Source organism: Xylaria bambusicola, assembly GCF_022495145.1.
Source record: "Xylaria bambusicola strain CBS 139988 unplaced genomic scaffold F5B22scaffold_6, whole genome shotgun sequence".
NCBI lineage: Eukaryota > Fungi > Ascomycota > Sordariomycetes > Xylariales > Xylariaceae > Xylaria > Xylaria bambusicola.
In genome coordinates, this window is record NW_025953559.1 from 859,458 (window position 1) to 878,367 (window position 18,910).

The 18,910-nt window shown below is 48.6% G+C and overlaps 3 protein-coding genes across 3 annotated transcripts; 1 reads left to right on the forward strand and 2 right to left on the reverse strand.

Annotated features, from left to right (window-relative positions):
* Positions 1–3,456: 3,456 nt before the first annotated feature.
* On the reverse strand, positions 3,457–4,259 carry F5B22DRAFT_643286 (tetraspanin; the record flags this gene model as incomplete). Its single annotated transcript, XM_047978244.1, has 3 exons — positions 3,457–3,732; positions 3,792–4,024; positions 4,091–4,259. 3 exons carry the CDS (start codon positions 4,257–4,259, stop codon positions 3,457–3,459), a joined length of 678 nt encoding a protein of 225 aa, XP_047834284.1.
* Positions 4,260–6,053: 1,794 nt separating this feature from the next.
* On the reverse strand, positions 6,054–6,445 carry F5B22DRAFT_643287 (uncharacterized protein; the record flags this gene model as incomplete). Its single annotated transcript, XM_047978245.1, has 2 exons — positions 6,054–6,262; positions 6,319–6,445. The coding sequence occupies 2 exons, from the start codon at positions 6,443–6,445 to the stop codon at positions 6,054–6,056; spliced, it is 336 nt and encodes a 111-aa protein (XP_047834285.1).
* Positions 6,446–14,146: 7,701 nt separating this feature from the next.
* F5B22DRAFT_468118 (MADS box protein) lies at positions 14,147–15,320 on the forward strand. The gene is made up of 3 exons (XM_047972126.1): positions 14,147–14,607; positions 14,732–14,866; positions 14,919–15,320. Exons 1-3 carry the CDS (start codon positions 14,356–14,358, stop codon positions 15,198–15,200), a joined length of 669 nt encoding a protein of 222 aa, XP_047834286.1. The 5' UTR covers positions 14,147–14,355; the 3' UTR covers positions 15,201–15,320.
* Positions 15,321–18,910: the final 3,590 nt, after the last annotated feature.

Here is an 18,910-nt window from a genome sequence, read left to right on the forward strand (position 1 = left end):
CCTACATGTGGTTACCAGGTACCGCGATGCAGGATACGGCATAGAAACGAGCTGTTGTGACATGCTTCATAACGAAGAGGAGGCACTTTTGTTCGCGAATCGACGTCATAAGCTAGCTATCTTCTCTTCCTATTGCCGGCTTACCTACCCATTTCGGCATTCTTAGTTTAGAGCGACATGGCATTAGCTTCCGAACGTTTGACAGGGGACCGGTCGGATCACGATCTAGACCACCTGACACGATTTCTTGGTCTTTCTACAATTATCTTTTCCTGTCGCATGGTACGATATTGTCTCCTGTACATGTACATGTACGTGCCCTGAAACCTAGTCACATCTTGCGGTGGCAGACGCCGGTGCAAATAGTCCGGTTGTGTGAGACGAATTCAACCTGCATCTTATGTACACATTTTTCAAGTGCTTCTCATTTCTACCAATCCTACTAATTTTGGGATTGGTTGAACTTTGATCATGCTACAGCTATATTTTAGTTGTACCCTAAGTATTGTAGCTTACTAGTAAAACACACTCATATGATAGATGTCTGTCTTTGTATTGTGTACCTATCGGCAAAACCTCCTGCTAAATACGCAGTTTTTGTACTTATGAATGGGACAAGTGGACAAGTAGGAGGAGCCTAGGAAGGATATGTCATCATAATGTGGCGTTGTCTCACGCAGAATCAAGCCACCTCCACCACACCATCACGCACCTCTCCATCCATGGATCCATTCGAGCATTGTATGTACATAGTAGGAGGTGTTACCTAACCAGGCCTAACGAACCATTTATGACCGTAACGATGGCGTTGGAGGGGTGTGGCTTGACGACGTAATCGGAGGTGGGGAAGGTTGGAATAGGCAAAGCTTTAGCTAGAAACCTGATTTACCTATTCTTGACTGGAACTGCAGGTTGCCTGATACCTTGATATGACGTAAAAGTACAGTCTATCGCCTACTACGATTCTACGCTCGATCGTCTTCAGGAGTTTGGCAGTTTAGCTGTTGTCCCCGCATGTTCCTATTTGAACATGCTTCCTCTTGCGTCTATCGCTATGTAGGTTGGCCTGCTGGGTAAATGTGTGAAGGGTACAACTTATGTGAAAGGGGATAAGGGCAGGGCCAGCCCTCGAAGGCTAGATAGAGTCTTCACTACTTCGTAAGTGAAGGGTGGCAACCCCTGTTCAGCGTGACGTACATGCTTGAACCATCAGTGGTGGTGGTGGTATTTAATTAATACAGCCGTATCCCACCCCCTCCAAGTGTCCTTTTCTCCTCTTTTCTCTCCAGTATGCTCGCTTAGGCAGTCGACCGTAAACCCCATCTCCTTCCCTTGTGCCGGAGGTCGAGCAGGCGGTCGGCTCCCACTGTGGCAGTACGAATAGTCTCCACGGTGGGATCAAGAGTTGAGCGATTGAGCGACCCCTTCGCCTCGCTCCTCTTCATGACCCAAGATGGCGCCCCCAGAGCACCCCGTGCGGACCGCGGATACAGGTCCCCCGAGTTTTGTGAAGCATTTTCGATCGACGCTGGACTCCTTTCCAGCAGTCTCGGAACTTGCTCCGACTCTGGGCGCTGTAATGTTAAGTGCTGATGCACTCGTCGACTGATCGATTGATCTCGAGAGAAGCTTCGAGCCGTTTTCGAATGCCCAACGGAGTCTAGCTCACCACGCTCCATGCTCTCTTGTCAATTTTCCGAAGTAACGAAGAACCCGCTCGATCGCTTCGGTGGTCTTGAGCACCGTTTGTCGTCGCTTCGGTCCCGAATACAGCTCAGCAACACTCGATCGACGCAATCTGATCTCGACGAAGAGCTCCCTTCCTGCAGCGGCACCCCTCATCTTTCCGCCGCACCGTGCAGCTTCCGCGTCCCGGCGCCTCCGGATTGAGACGGTAGAGATCTCGGAAACAGAGCGCTCTGTGCGCGCGTTTGCCGGCGTCGATGAATCGACGCGAACCCCGTGCAGCTGGGCTTGATAGCTGCTGTTCGGCCCGAGGACGCTGCTTTGCCTTCCTCAGCATGATCCTTTTTCTTCCTTCTACTTTTATCTCTTGTTCGATCGATGCACCACTACGCTCTCGGATTATGAATATCTGCGGAAGATGCTAGAGAGAGTCGCATCTGTTGTGCGAAATGTGACGGCGTTCCGGCCTTGAATTGCTTCATATCGCCCGCCGCGGGGTGATGTTGTCTTCTCCGCTGTCGCGAACCCCCGGCCTCGACTTCGATTGATCTTGGTTCTCTTCGGGGATGATTTAGTCGTTTCTGCTGGAAGCGCCTGCGAGCTGGGAAGAGAGGGTTTTATCTCCTTACTCTCGTCACCCATCTCTAAGTTCTCCAGCCGTCGCTAGCACCAAAAACTTCCTGGCGACGTGGCTTGAGTGCTGGATTGGCCTGTTCCCAGTGCAATCCTTCTTATACCCGACTGCATGAATATGCAAAATACATTGCGGAGAATTTGTGTTGTGGGGGGTCAGAATGTTACCAATTTGACAACGACTTACGATGTCATGAGGATCTGGGTTTGTTCAAGTGGTTTTATTATCCATGATAACTTACCGTTCACTTCATAATGCGCTCTGGAACTTGACATCCCTTGACTTGCTCTTCAGCAAGCGAAGAGCACAGTCAAGGGACTTAAAGGTTCAGTTTTGCCCGATGGCCATTGCCTTTTCGACTGTTTCTCAGCAAGCGAGTTGTAGGAGAAAGGCGTGGGTTTCAGGTCTTGGTATTTTACAAACTGGCTGTTGTATCACTAGTCTTTACCGATATCTCTCGCGGGTCGACTTGACAAATGGTGTCTTTTCTCCTACAGAGATGCTTGCTTGCGAGCATTTCGAAACTAGTAGATAACTATCCTTTCAATACATTTTCATTCTCAATGAACATAATCGCAACGGGCGTGACATGTTGGTAGTCAGATGAATTAGCTGAAGTCCGGCTTTAATTTGGACGTTTCATGACTAGACTGGTAAAGCATCCAAGCAATTAGAAGAGCCAACAAACTATACTTAGCGAACTCTTATTCATAGGTCTAGGTGAAGTAACACGTAAATGTTCTGATTGCATAACTAGTCACTAATGAATTGTGCCTCAAAAAAATAAAATTAACATCCGCTTGAGCAGACTATATGTATTTTTATTTTCAAGCATATACTCCCTACTTTCTATCATCTGCATCTAACTAACCTATACACGCGAAAATGAGGTTCAATATGAACAAGCCGAATTCAAACACACGCTTAAATCGAATAAAGAAGGTATATATCAAATGCCAGTTGATAGCTGGATGACTAAATGGGTGCAAACAAATCAAAAGCAAGCTTGCATCGTCTCCATACGGCCCAACCAACATTGGTGGTCTGATTGTGAGTTTTTGGCATGGACCGTTGGTAGTCGACGTGAGCCCACGTAGAATACGGTACGGAGGAGACTAGAATGTGAATCCCGTTGTCTAAAATGTGCCTCGAGCACCGGTCTTCTCGTCGATATGCCGGTAACGTTCCATCTCTTTCCTTTCCTTCAATAAGCAGAGGGCAGCAACGATGAGTACCGCATCCACGCCAACAATGGCGAACAATGCAGTGAAGATATTGTCGACGAAAGTGTTGCTGAACCTTGTCAAGGGAGTCGCGCAGCCCGTCATTAATGCAGCGGTAGCTGGGCTGGGGCAAGTGGGATTGGTTTTGAAAGCTGGCGAGGTGCTGTTAAAGTAGCCACAGCAGTTAAACTGATAAAATAATTAGAATTGAACCCCGGGCGCTCACAGCTATATGGATCTTCACTTACGGCCTCTTCCATGAAACCTTGGACATCTTCAGTTTGGTTTTTCCAAATGCCGAAAAAGGTCTCCTTGATGCGCAGCGTGAGAATCCACAACTGCAGGCCGATAACCAATGTGTATAGTGCATCGACCACTATCAAACAGACGGCGGCTTTCAGCCAGGTGCGACTATTGGTTGCCAAAGCTGGTAGGGTGGCGATGAAGGCAACGAACGTGAAGATACCATTGCCGATTCCAGCTGCGATAGTGTTAGCTGTGTTGCGGTCCTCTTCCCTTCGTTCGCTCCCCAGTATTCCTTGCTCACCTGTGAGGGGAAATTGCCGGTATAATAGATCACGGGCTGCCTCGTGGCCGTCGATCGGAGGGTCGAAGCATGTGTTCCTGACAATTACGGAGAAACCTACGATAATGGCACCGGTAATCGCGAAGACGATGTCGACGCCGATAAACGCTGCCAATACCTTATTGACCATTTTGATCATGCCGATGAGAAGTGACGTTGCCGTTGATCCAGACCTCGAACGATGCCCCTCCTAATTTTCACCTCCTTTCCGCTTCTTCTCAAGTAATCCTAGGGCCGAGCCCGTATCTCCTCCAACGTGTCCTTCGTGACCCTGTCGGAATGCAGAGAACTGATGTAAAAAGTGACGACCGGCGTCCTCTACGAATCGAAATGTCCTCACTGATTATCGGTGGTTCTCAAGAAGGGGAGATATAAAACTAAAATAAAATATTGCTTTTAATGACGAGCCAGCGACAGAAAGAACGTAAGGCCGAATATTAATCGACAAAATGAACGGCGATCAAAAGGACAGTCTCGACTGAAGAGCCAGAGCGAGTAGAAAAGAAGGGAAAGTGCATGAGGCGGACGAAAGCGATAGTAGAGGACGCAAGGAACACATGAGACGGGGTATGATACGAGGACACAAGCGCTGGACAGGCTGAGAAACACCAACGCTCCACACACAGCACACTGTTAGCTGGTCTCAGGCTGTATCCACGGTACAATCCACTACTAGTTGCAATGAATGGCCTACTCACTTATCACGCATTGCTAATTTTACAGGCATATCTCAGACAGCGCAGTCGAGGGGGGGCATTGATGGTCTGATGGGCCCTGGCCAGCTTCGCAGAGAAACGTGCTCCAAGCAAGCAAGCGAATAGGAGAGATGGCTACACTATCCACGCGCGTTGGCATGATTCTAGTACGATGCATTCTGAAGCATGGGTGGGCGTTGGGACAGGCCAAAATGATGCGGGACTCCAAGACAATTGTGGTTTCAGCGTGATGCTAATCAGGGGGAGCCGTAGCCGATTCTGAGGCAAAAGTACGGGTAGATGCGACGATGTGATGCTGGTCGGGGCCAGGGTGCCCTACCTATCACACTGTTTTACTTACAGCCTGTATCTTATTCGGCCACTCGCACACGTCAGCGAAACACCAAGCGAGTATGCGCCGCATTTTTCTGTTCGGACTTTGGGCGGTTGGTCCACCAATTGGCGGTTAGATATCTGAACCCGCCGTGCGAAACGGGAAATAAAGGGCCAATACCTTGATTGCAACTCGAATGTGTATACTGCGTAGCTATCTACTTACCCATTGATAACGCTCGATTAATTGTTGTATACCTACCTAGACAGTAGGTAGATTAATCCGAGTGCTGGCCAAAAACAGAGCTCGGCTGATCTTCCTGGTTGCAGCGCTCCTCTTCACTGTTACCTGAGCCACGTTATTCTTGAATCATATGCATACTCACACCATACTTAGCCAGGCTCGTTTCATGCGGCTCCTAAGATGACATCGGACAAACTCATGTGGCTGTCATATCATCGTGTTGCTATTCAAGGATGCTGCACAGCAACTCGGATCTGAGACGGGGGGTTACAAACTAAAATAGCTGTAGGCAAGACACCCGAAGAAACCTACTGTAGGTATGTTCCCATGTTGGTATGTAAGTACTTAGACGTTGTACTTCTACACAGTAAGCGCAGTTCAAGTTCCCAATATCGGATCATAGAAGCTCGCAATAGCACAACAACAAGAATAGTTATGCCTAATACCTTGGAAGGTAGTTCATATCAAAGTGTAGCCGTCCAAATATTCGATCTGGCTCTATCATTGGGCGGAAATCCATTGATAAGGTTGGTGGGCACGCTATGCGTGTGGGTATCGATGATCTCGCTTGCCTCAATAGATATGCGCCTCGGAAGCAAGCGGCCCGCGAGTTGACGGATGTTCCTCCAGAGCGGAGAAGTGTTGTCCATCTTTAACACACGAAATACCTGATGGCCTGCGTAACACTACGCGGAGATTGGAATGGTGATCGGAGCGGAATCGGACATGGGCTCGCCGGGGCGCGGGCGAGCATCATCACACCGCGGCAAACCACTTCTTGAGGCAACGTTCCGGCGCCTTGGGTTTGCTGATACTGGGTGCTATTACTACACGACAGCTCACTATCTACAGTGCTCAGATCTAAATTACGATGCATCAACAGGTCCGTGTTATGCATGGTTAGTCGCCTGTCGAACAGTCTTGAGATGACGATCCACTACCGATTTTATCACCCGCTGCCACCATCTCGATGCTCGCCACAATTGATTGGCAGACGATAGCGTCTTTGACGGCTAGCACGGAGAGCACAAGCCCTAGCGGCATTCTGACGTGCCGCAGGTGTTCCCGCGAATCTAGTTTGCTTTCAGTGATCGCGCCGGATACGCGATACCTACATGCACAGGGCCAGGTGAGTAAAACTACTGTATGTAGACAAGGTGTTTCCCACGCAAGCTGGCCTTAGTCAGTACCATGGTTGCAGGCCTGTAGTTCCGTCCATCAAGTTCATGTGGAGAATCTTAGTGTACGGGTACTCAGTACCACGTCCCAGTAGGTAGCTATCGTGTATTTACACCAATGGATAATGAGTGCCGAGGTGTAAAACCGGACAGTTGTACCAGCAGTATCAAGGTCACCCTATGGTAAACTCGTAACTCGCGTTAGAGCGGCAGTGGCCTCTCTCACCGCCAGTTTCGAGGGTGAACTGGCCAAAGATCATGCAGCGCGATTGTCCAGTAGTAATGGCCGAAGTTGCGAGATACGTGTAAGTATTTGGGGGCCTCGAAGCCTCTGGCCTGTCCCAGTACTGCCCAGGGATTCTTCACGCAATGGCAGAGCTGGTTCGTAATCTCCTCAGCGAAGCGATGGATGCAGCTGAGCGTACCAACCTCGGTAGAGTGTGTGCAAATCATTCTTCAGCCCTTCTTGGGGGCTTGGTTGGTTGGGCAATCCGCCGTGTTGGAACGAAGACATAAGGGTTGTTGTCAATCTGCCGCGTGCGCCAAACCAAGGTTGGCAAGTTTCTTCAACCGCTAAATCCTGGGGAAACATTCGGCGCTTTGCCCGCCCTGGCTAGGATCAACAACAATTCCCAATCTCTTTGGCACTTCCACTCCAATAGATGGTGTATTATCGAATGTCGCATGAGACTACCGCAGTGTACCTGCTGTACGTAGTATGGACGGCCTTGCCATGTCTGCCATGTCCTCGGTCTGGGGCTCCAGAAGCAAGAAATAGGGGCGAGGCCCTGCTTTCAGCCTCCAGAATAGCAAGTATTTTATTTTATTTCATTGAGCTATGAAGCTTTTCGAGCTTGTTTCGCCGCGAAGTGAACTAGGTACTTAAGTACCTATCGTAATAGGATAAGATTCAATATAACTCCACAGTAGTCAAGCCTTCTTTCTGTACGTTGATATGAGAGATATGTACTTACCTACTTACTTACACCACTACACACTGAACAGTACGATGGCTGTCAACGTCCAAAGTCTTCCCCATCACAGGAACAGTCATCAATATACTATGCCAGGGAATGCAGGCCCTTCCCCCCCCATTGTTGCCTCCACAGCACCTAGCGTAGCGTACGTGATGCAGGTGACAGCACTCCCTGGTTCCGCATTGACATTCCCGAGGTCTCGTTGCATGAGGGAACCAAGCCTGTGCTGCCCTCTTGATAACATCCAACCTCTTCAATATTTTGACCCTAGTCCCTATCTACTGAACATGTAGGTGTTGTGGTGGTTCAAGGTGTACGAGGTGTAGCAATGGCCTGGTTCCAATCTTCCGCCAGTGTTCATGGCCGGTTGTGTGGTCAATATCTTTCTTTTCTATTACCTATGCTACATAATGCAGATACCATTTTTGCCTTGTTCCTTTTCCTAACACGACAGACATACTTACTCAACTACTTAGGTATTATTATGCACACCATAAGTAAGTAGTCTGCAATGGTTCTCGGTGGTGGTGGGCTCTTCAGTGGTAGCGTTCACACCCACAAGCCTTAGACTGCAGAACGGTCCACAAGGCGTGTTTCGTTTGGCTGTGCCCTAACCAGTCTGAGGCAAAAAACGATGTCGCTACTGCACAATATCTGTTCAATATCTTGTAGGCAAATGTATTCTGTGCCATGATCATACTGTACACATCAACCTTCGTAGTGGCGCCCACGCTATTTGTAGGGACTCATGTAGGAACAGCCCGGCGTTTGGTCGGTGAGCAATGGCGGAATCGAGCATGCATCCATGTTCATTAAACAGGCCAGTCAGGTGAGCGTAAGTCGAGTCGGTGCCACACAGGATGTGTGTGTGCGTGTGAGGGAAATAGGTAGCGGACAGATCTTATCTTGCGCACTAGTATTTTCCTCTAAGTATCCATGTGCATTCTCAGCTCTGTCTGCTATCCTGGTTCTCCGAAGGGGCCCAAGAGACCCAAAGGACTCAAGGGACCCAAGGGAAGATTAGCCAACGAAGAGAAAAGACGTGTTGAAACAGCGAGGATGAGTGCCTACTCCGTATGCTCCGATTATCACCACTCCAGCCCTCTGTGCACTAACCAGCTGACCAGCTGTTGAATGCATGGAAAGAACGGCCCTTGAAAGTCCCAATTTGGATACACTCCCAAAGAGTCGACCAGCCTCGCTGTGATTGGGCAGACATATATCACCCTAGTGCATCCGCCCCCTGCTCTCACCCCCATGTCTCAGGCCCGGTGAGTTGACGAAGTCAAGTTCCAGGGCTTCGTAGCGTGCCCACACTACCTAGTGTTTATTCATTAGCGTATCGTACTGTGTGGGGCAGATTACTGTGACAAGCATAACCTCGACTAGCCTCTCTTGGCACATAAATCGCGCTGATAAATCACGGTTTGTATTGCCAGCTGGCAGCTCTCTTCTACTCGAACAGCAGGGAACCTATGTGTTCGCATCTTGACATCTGCTGATACCTACAGTAACACATCCTACACTTTGGTAAGGCTTACATAGCACGACTGCCTGTTACCATTATCTGTTTGTATAGATAGCATAGCGTAGGAGTGTGTGCATGTATGAACAGATAGGTATGAGCACTGTAAAAGGTACCGGAAGGTATCTTTTGTGTAAGATACTACTACATGTACTTGGGAAAGCTCTTCTAAGTACCTCAGTGAAGCGGCCAAGCCTTGATCAAAGCAAAACAAGCATCTGTCAGCGCTAGCAAGTTTATATCTCGGTCCATTCCAAATCTGCGATCATGTGCCCTTTTACATACCTAAGATATACTACCAAGGTACCTACTACTAATGTAGACATACTACCGCCAAAGCACACTATAAAGCAAACTTAAAAAAAATACCTACCTACTACTACATACTATAGTACTGTAGGCAGAGGCCGGCGTTCAATATCTAGGTAGCCCATCTGCACAGTAAAGTTTGCAAGCCTGCAAATCACACGCGCACTGGATCATCTCCCATGGCGAGCAGTGGATGTTCAAGTCTAACATCGAAGTAACATACGTAGTAGAGGTATGGAGCAATGGACCCTGGAGACAGCCTCTAAGATAGATTTCATGTCTGTGTACACAAATCTCGCCCAGCGACTTATACTTACTTGCACTCGGTACGACTACTACTACTGTGCGACAGTGAAGACCAAGGCATCGGAGCCTAGATACCTACATACCAAGTAGTACTGCGCTTCACCTGGCAAACAACTGCCCCGCCCCCGCACTCCAATGTCTTGGGTTGAAGGCTACACTAACATATTGCAGATGTTGTGCTTGAGAGTGCCACTGTGATCCGTCACTTTCCACCATAACGGTTATCCCGACTTGGAGCTGCTAACTGCAACTGTCATATATATATCAGAATCACAACTAGCAGTTCTAGAGTGACAAATGTGGGAGCCAGAACCCATTCACGGCTACAGCAACTCGTTAGAAGGAGAGCTATCCTAAAGGGCTAAGATTCGGGGAGCTGGGAATAGGCGCCAAGTATAAAACGAGACACAGGCACCAATCATCACAACTCCAATGATACCATTGAATCTATGATTCCAAAACTTGGTTTAAACGTCAAGCTTAAAACTTCCGCTGGCTCTAACATATATACTATGGCTTTACTTTAGAGATCCTCTTCAACCACAACTACTGTAGTCACCGACCGTGTAGTGATCCTACCCGTTAGATATATCTACTACAACACTTCGAAATTAAAAGCTTGTGTACGATAGGTAAAAGTGGATGATAGGGCAGCCTCTAAGTGAGGTAGCTATCTACTATTGTTTCCCTTATCATGAGAGGTGCTGGACTAAATAGAGTCCAGCCGTAAAAAAAAACATATCTTGATGGCTTCGCAACCAATTGCCCCCATTATGGCAGCATCATATCTCTAAAAGGAATTCAGCCTTATGTCTATGTTCAACTTTAGTATTATCTAATTAGGTAGCTAGGAGGGTGTATGAGGCTGACAGCTGGCGAGCAGTACCGAGCGAATCATACAGTATAACAAGCTCAGTATTCTTCGGCGGGATTTGTCAGGCCAAATCAAATTCTTGAGTAAGAAATGTGGTGTATGTAGGGTCGAATCCAAGACAATGTGTCCTACCTTGATTGGGCACGTAAAGGTTGAATGGGAGTGGCCAGATACCAGTTTCTAGGGGACTCTCACACTGCAGCTTTTCTCCCCATTCTCTTGTCATGGTATACTTGGTACGGTACCTACTACATATGTACACACAAGACAAACGAGAGGCTTTGGTGTCTCATCAGCTTTATTTGAGGCGTTTCAACAGCGCTTTCACGCTTCCTTCGTGAGCAACCTGCAGCCGACAAACCTAAGCAGGGATCGTGATGGACTGTTTCGGAATATCCTAATACGACAAGGCGCAGAGAGTGAACAAGTGAAATGCCGCCTAGGTAGGTGACTGCGAAATAACCTGCAAAACCTGCCTAGGTAACATGCTACCACTTTTCTCTGCGCGTCTTCACGCCCTCTCTACATTCCTCTCGCCTTTTCCACGCAAGATTCAGTGGGTTAGGTACGGTGTCTGGTACGGTCCCCGGCACGACCAAGCTACCACGTCGAGTGCTAATAAGGTAGGATCCATGGCCGGGTCGGCGCTAGCGCAGAGGCGAGTGATGCTACGCACAGTGTTCAAGAAGTGAGGTTGGAATAATGGAGAGGGCTCGTCAATCTTGTTTTGACGGTAGCAAATCACTCCTCACTACTGAATTAGAGTAGCATCGCTAAAGACTAGTCTGTGCAGTAGTCGACGTATCCGCTGGGCAGGGCTTGTGATTGGACACTTGGGCGATGGCGTTGTGGTGTGCTCTTCTTGCTGCGCATCAGGACAAGGACCAAGGATGAGGAGAGGAGGCGCGCCCACAGTTCCTACCCACCCACCGCGTAGTGTGTCTGGTTCCTGTTACTCTGCTGCTACCTACCTACCTACGCTACTGTACACGTACCTAGCGAACCTAAGTAGTGAACCTAGCGAACCCAGGGTAGCGTACTTTACGTGTACTATGTAGAGACGCGTGCTAGTGTACATGTACGCAGATAGTGCACCGTCAGCAAAGGTACCTAGTACGGTGTGATAGCCATGGTACATGTATGTATGTAGGTAGGCACCTAGGTATGTAGATAACTCGGAGTATAGCTCGCTCCGCCCTGTACCTACAGCACATGTATGTACCTAGTTCATACAAGTACATAGCACTTATATGTATGCAGTAACTACACTTCATGGACAATTCGTTCTCTATAAAATGATGGTACTCGCGGCTTTCTTTCAGGGTAAATGATTTTATGTTGCAGTGGTAAAGTAGCTCGAGTAGATGCGTACTCGAGCTTAGAGCGTTGAATTGCATGTCTCTTAGGTAGGCACCAGAGACATGCAGGTACCTTGGCATCTATGTACCTATGTAGGTATTTGGTGTACGGAGTACAAAGTATATACTGCAGTGTCTATCCACAAGCACTAGGTACGCCCTTCGCGCCTGCAAATCTCGATCATTCCGTCCGTAAAATTCCACCTTGTTTCTGCCACTTCTTCCGTGGGCTTACACTACCTAGGTAGTACGAAAGATAGCATATGCTAGCACACAAAGGAAGCACACGATGGGTACACGCGCCTCCTATGTACTCTACTCTACATGTACAACACCTGGGTTTGCAACAGTACAGTGTAACGAGCGATGGTCGATGGTGCTAGTACAGGAGTACATGTAGGCAACTACCTAAGTATGTAAGTAAGTAAACCCAGATGGTAAAGTGCAGATGTGTATCTAGGTATTCACAGAGTAGATACAAGGTATGATAGGTAGTTGGTAGGTACATGTAGCAAGGGCGCGTGTGATGTACATCATCTTGATACAGTATGAGAGACTGTGACTGCAAAGTAGGTGTGTGCATACTGGTAGGTGCAACTAAGTAAGTACTCCGTAAGTACTGTAGACAGACAGGGTGGCCTCCTCCATCCGTGTGCATCCACCCACCCATGCACCATGCATCCACACCTCCGGCACTGGCATCCACTGCATCCACTGTCGTCTTCCTCCTCTCTGCTCCTCCTCCCCCCCGCCCGCAGCTTCCTACCTACCTACCTAGCCTTCCTAGCGGCCTCTACAGCTGTCGGGCAAGTAACTGAGTCTCCAGGTCTGTCCAGGTCGCAAGGTCTCAATGTGCGTCACAGAAAAGCCCAAAAAGCCCGTGTGCTACCTTAATTACCACCTCGCTATCCTCTTTTCAACCATCCCGCATTCACCTTTCCTGATCAATCATCCAAACCCAAAACCGATAAGAAAAGGGAAAGGCTCGACATCTGACACCCGAGCAGACTTTGGGCTTTTGCTCTACTGGGGAAAGTGTCCTTGATTCAACGCCGCAATCCAGGGCCCCTTACTACCTATCCGCCTATCCGCCTGCCGCCGTACTGCCTGCTGTACACTACGCCGAACGTGAACGTGCGACGTCAAGTTGCGCGCTGAGACCTGTTCTCCCTCTCCCTCACTGATACATGATACAGTGATACTGATCGATCTTTTTCCGACACTGCCAGAGCAGGCAGCCAGCCAGCCTTGCCCGCCCGCTCGCTACAAGGGAAAGGTGAGCAAACATGATTTGAGCCATCTACCATTGAGCCCCCCCAATTGCATCGTGTTGTGCCCGTGTCGCATCACATCGCATAGCATCCATCTCCCTCCTTTGCATTGTACTGTGATAGTTCGCTGCTCGTTCGTTCTCCATTCTTCTATTCGTTTGTTCGCTTGTTTGTTATTTTGCCCACCTATCGCTCTTTCGGATAAGGTCAGTCAGTCAGCCCGCCAGAACAACCCTCACAAAGCCCCAGGCGCCCCAGCGCTTCGGTGCTTCAGTGCTCCAGTACGCCAGCGCTTGCCGACCCTTACCCCCCCCCCCCCCCCCCTCTCTCAGCACATCCTGCCCTACCTACCAGACTGGGAACCTACCATACCGGGCAAACACCAACTGCCCTGGACCTATAATCTTCGCGTCCACGAGCTACACCCATCCTTCCCACTAGGCGTGGTATAATGCCATGCCATTGTTCTATTATTTGTTATTATTACTGCCCCTACCTATCACACTGCCTTTTCCGCCTCTGTCTGCTTTGCAGCGCATTGTATATTTCGTTTATCATTCGAGTCTAGTCCTGTCTCGTCCCCCTTTCCTTTCCTGTTCTGTTCAATCAGATTCAAGCCACAAGGGTCATGCACATGCACAATACCTACCTATACAATACAGACAGCACTGCACTCTCTTACTACGTACGCCTGTCCTTCCACCTATTATTCACTGCTCCACTGCTGTTGAAAGGTGAATTTAGTGTCGGCCTCTAGTATCTGACAAAATTGGGCCACACAGCGCACCATCCTGCAATACCTCCTGCCAGCGTCACTTGTCTTTTCCCTCGGGGTCTTGACGAAGGAAAGCCTGCTTTGCCTTGTCTTGCCTTGGTAATAATCACACCCCCAAATAAACAATAGTGCCACCAGCCAAGCGCCTGGTAAATTCTTCGGCACTCGCTTCCAGTTTTATTCCGCCTAGCACTCACACCAGACTCGATACAGCAGGCGTCCCCCGGACCCGGTTTCTGCGACAAGATTCCAGCCTACGACAACAGAGCCTCTCCGCTCAGCGCCAGATCCAGTATAGGCCCTCGGCACCACGACCAAAACAGCATCTCCACCATTTGTTGCCCGTTTCGTTCGTGATACCATCCAAGCATCCATCCCGCAATGGCAGATATCACCGACCAACACGAACAGACCACTCCCCAGGAGTTGGACGACAGCCACGTCGGTAATGGCAATGCCGCTGCCCCCGAGAATCGCGGCGTCAAGCGTCCGCGCAACAGCATTCCTGACGATGATGATGACGACGACGAGAAGGGCGGGCGCGAAAGGCGCAAAATTGAAATCAAGTTTATTAGCGACAAGTCGCGTCGGCACATCACATTCTCGAAGCGCAAAGCTGGCATTATGAAGAAGGTATGTCGCTAATGGTTCCTCAACACCGTCCCTTCGCGTAGCGCACGCGTGGAACGCGTTCCCTGGTCAAAAACGACCTGCAGCATATTCTCACGATATGAGTACTGACTCTTGGGTAAAACAGGCATACGAACTTTCCGTCCTCACCGGCACACAAGTACTGCTACTCGTTGTCTCGGAAACTGGCCTCGTCTACACATTTACGACACCCAAACTTCAGCCTCTGGTAACCAAGGCAGAAGGGAAGAATTTAATCCAGGTTAGTATGGCGAGGCATTCCATCTTGAGCAAGGCTAACCAGACGGCTGCAGGCTTGCCTGAATGCGCCAGAGCCCACCCCTGGCAACGAGAATGGCGTCGACGATGGGAATCAAATCGAATCGCCCGAAGAGCCGACCAACTCACACCTTCCTCCCCAGACCAGCCGGCCGGGAATGCCCCAGAACCCACATATGCCAACTAATTATATGCCAAACGTCCCCATGGATCCTAACGCCATGGCCTACCCAGGTTACGTCCAGCGCGGCGCTCCTCCTGCTTACGGCATGCCACCACAGTCTGGCATGCCACAACACTCTGCTCACCAGTCCTAGTCGTCACTCTACCGGTGACTTTCTGCCTTGCGCTGATACCCCGATTATAATGCATTGATGAGGCTCGTTCTACCCAGGCATTCTTCGTCCAACTTATAATTATGAGAATGGCCACCAAGCGATCATTGGTCGTCGTCACCTTCCCCCAATGTCAATTTAGTTTTCTCATGCGATTTCCAATCCCATCTTTTTCATACTTTTAACTTTTGTTCCTAAAAATTTGCTCTCTCGTTCCCAGGCCTATGCCGGGCTATTTCTATGATGAGCACTGGAAAATTGGCATTGCCATCCGGTTATCCTGTTCCTCATCCGTGACTTGGCAAAATGATGAAGTTGATTGGAGGCAATAACAATCCGATCCAACCATTCCACAGTACTTGCGGTAACCTCTAATACCACGATTTCCCATCTCTCCTTTCGAATTAAGTCCATATGGCAGCGACTCGCATCAGCTGCCGCCCAGGGCTGTATCATTGGGCGAGGGTGTTTTCACCAGTCAATCAAGGCGAGTTGTCTGATTGAAACACTGCTCCGCCTGGTTACCAGTTTCTCCCCATTACTAGCCTAAGCACCAGGTTTGTCCATTGTGCCTTACCGCAGATATGACGCCGCATTATCCAACATAGACCTCGAGCTACCCGGAGCGTCCGAAGAAATTCGAAAACCTTCAGGTATCTCGACGCGACTTCTAGCACAGCAGGCAGCAAATTTTGAATGCTCCATTATCAATGTGATGAGCTGACTACATTATCGGACGAAGCAGTCGGCACGTAATATTTGGCAATGAGCTTTTCAAACCTACGTTAATGAATGCCTCACTCAGCTTAACTGAGGTCTCGGATACTACAACCATTCCAAACTGGCGTTCATACTCGAAAACCACATATACGAAAACAAGAAAATAGGTGCTGGCATTAATGGCTGTGGTGGCGACGAATTTAGCCCCTTCGCAATCAGTATACACCATTCATAGGGGTTGACGAATTTTTACGACATCGACGGATCGCAACGACCACCAAGTTCATATCAGTTTTCTCCAACTATGGATCCCTCCCATAAAAACGTCCTCTCAACCACAACTTCGAAGATCTTGGCCTTCATTATCTGGTCGTATTCCATCTCTTTCTGCCTGTGACTATCATGAAGCGATCCTCGAATCAAACCGTGACGTTGCTTAAGACTTGTGGGTTCTTGGGAACTCACCCGGACGATTGAGAGTCGAATGGCTGAGAACTCAAGTGTCTATAGACCATAACCAGCAACTAATAGGCCATCAGTGCGCCGTGTTACAACGGTGCACATCTTCATAGCCTTAAAATCACCATCGCGATTAGCGAAACCGGGTCTAGAGCTTGGCTGTGGCCAACAGTAGAGTAAAGAACTTGGGTTTCCGGGCAAATGTATTGGTCTTGCGCCTGGTTATGGAGAGTAGCTCATTCTGGAGTTTGTATCATAGCATCATCCATGTGTTAGACGACCATGAATACTAAGTAGTAATTGAGCTTCACATTGAGCATTATCAAGGAGGAGAACCAGTGTTATGATCGGAACAGTTGGTAGTTAGAGTAATTTTTAGGTGAAAGTGTTCCAAGAAGGGTTGAACTAAAGTGTGATGAGACTTCTTGAAAGGTTTGGGCCTTGCTCGCAACTTTCAGTTATATTATTGAATTGAATATACAGGTTCATGAGCGCGGGCACAAATCTCCTGGATTGGAACCATAAGGTGGCGGAATGAGGTGCAGTCTTATTGATCGCTAATAGGTAGTTAGGTTACTAATTTATCGAACTTGCTAAATTATTAGTTGTACGGTTATTCAAGCTCACGACGAGGCTGATGAGGGTTCACATAGCTTTGGGCACCTGGTCGCCTAAATTGCGACGCCTAGATCTTTAGTGTGGGTGCTTCTGAATCACACAATAAAATGATCGTTTATTTTCTCAATATTCTTAGTCGTAAACACATCACGCAAACCTTGCCTGCGCGAGTGTAGTATTTATTCATCATACCGTGGAATGGTCTGATTACTCGCTTCAGCGCTTTTACAACGAGAGTTGAAAACATTTGTGCGAGTGTTTGGGTGCGAAAAAAGCCTTACGTGAGATGGAAGTGGACGAAGATGCAGGTGTGCATGGTTGGCTGATCTCGAGGCTATTGTTGTTTCGCGAGAATATCCATTCGAGATACTCATATTCGAAGTTGAACCCACCTATCGACGACGCGGGCTCCCCATCGTCCTTTGCTGGTTTAGCGTGGTGAAATCTATGGCATTATCAGCTTTACGTCGAATGCACGCTGTTGATGGGAGCGAATAAGAGTGAAGTCGACGCCGATGGTTGACGGAGACAGGGGAACCTCGAGATCAAGGGCGAACGAGGCTGATGGGGAGCAAAGCTAGCTTAGCTGTGTGACCGTGGCCACTGACGATGGATTCGCGATAGTCAGGGAATTGCCTCTTGAAGGGTTATTCTCCAAGGGATCAGGGCTCACGGGATCGTCTTCAGGTACATAGGTCCGAGGGAGTGAAGGGCTGACTGTCTGGGATAGTATCCAAGGCGTCGTCGTGTGGTGTAAATTGATGCCAGGGGATTCCGAAATGGGTTCGGGAAAATAATCCAAGTCCTTCCCATAGCCACAGTCTACGACATTCGGTGTCTTTTAGGTTCTGGACATTCATTCTCCAGATAAAAAAGCAAGATCTTTAAGGGGCTTTTTGAGGCTCGCGGGACACTTTCATCGATTTCTCGGCCATCGATTCCGACCAGTATGGCTTTGGCTCGTTCAGGCGCACGGTCTGTCGTCATCTTTGAAATCCCACCGGCAAAGGAGATTTCCGAAGATCGACGGAGACATAGTTCTAGCATTGCTCGTTCACACATGGCTGTTAAGGGCATGTTACCAATCTGTGCTAACATGTATTTACCGGTCGTTGGTCGTTAGCTCCTTGTTGTTTCAGAGATCGGTTTACCTAAGTAAATAAGAAGTGCAGCTCCTTCAGCAGTGTTATAGCCCCTTGCATAAATGTCATTAAGTGCCATCGCTTGGCCGGCCTAGTCACAGGCAGTAGCCGTTTTGAGAGTCTCTTCTGTTGCTGTTTGGTACTGTATTGGTGGTCTTCATGCTGTTCGGTCGAGGAGAGAAGGAATTGAACTGAAACCCCACCTCTATATCACCTTTAAATAGATACTTCTACTTCGTTAGCAAGGCTTTTGTATCTGATACCTGCCAAGAAGGTATGCAATAATCTCGAGCTATAAACTTAGTATTGATATATAGCAAGGGTAAGTAGACCCTCCTATACATGGCTGCTGTATCATAGGAGTGATCTGAGTGCCGTAGGGGCTTACCTCACAGTATAAAAGATAAGATATAAGAAGGAATGCGTTCGCGACAGAAATAACGTTAGGGTTGCAAGCAGGAGTCACGACTGTATGTTGATAATTAGTTGATGGTACATTTGTATTTCAAGCCGCAAGGGGCGCACAAGTAACCTGTTCCAATGCTTAAGCTACGTTGCTAGAAAGTCTGAGCTGGCGAGATGATGAGAATAAGGAGATCAGACACTCTCTTCCTAATTTGTGGGTTGTCCAGCAGAGACGACTTATTTTTTCGATTAGATGAAGCTGATAGAACGCGGGGGTTATACATTACGCGCTGGAAAATACATAATACTAATGTGCAGTCTGCTTTACCGATGATCCCTTTTCTTTCC

What these genes read in the sequence shown, in the direction of transcription:
- F5B22DRAFT_468118 (XM_047972126.1), top strand. Translation starts at nt 14,356, where the DNA reads ATGGCAGATATCACCGACCAACACGAACAGACCACTCCCCAGGAGTTG. An exon ending in AAGCTGGCATTATGAAGAAG is followed by an intron (nt 14,608 to 14,731) that starts GTATGTCGCTAA and finishes TGGGTAAAACAG; the next exon opens with GCATACGAACTTTCCGTCCT. An exon ending in AAGGGAAGAATTTAATCCAG is followed by an intron (nt 14,867 to 14,918) that starts GTTAGTATGGCG and finishes AGACGGCTGCAG; the next exon opens with GCTTGCCTGAATGCGCCAGA.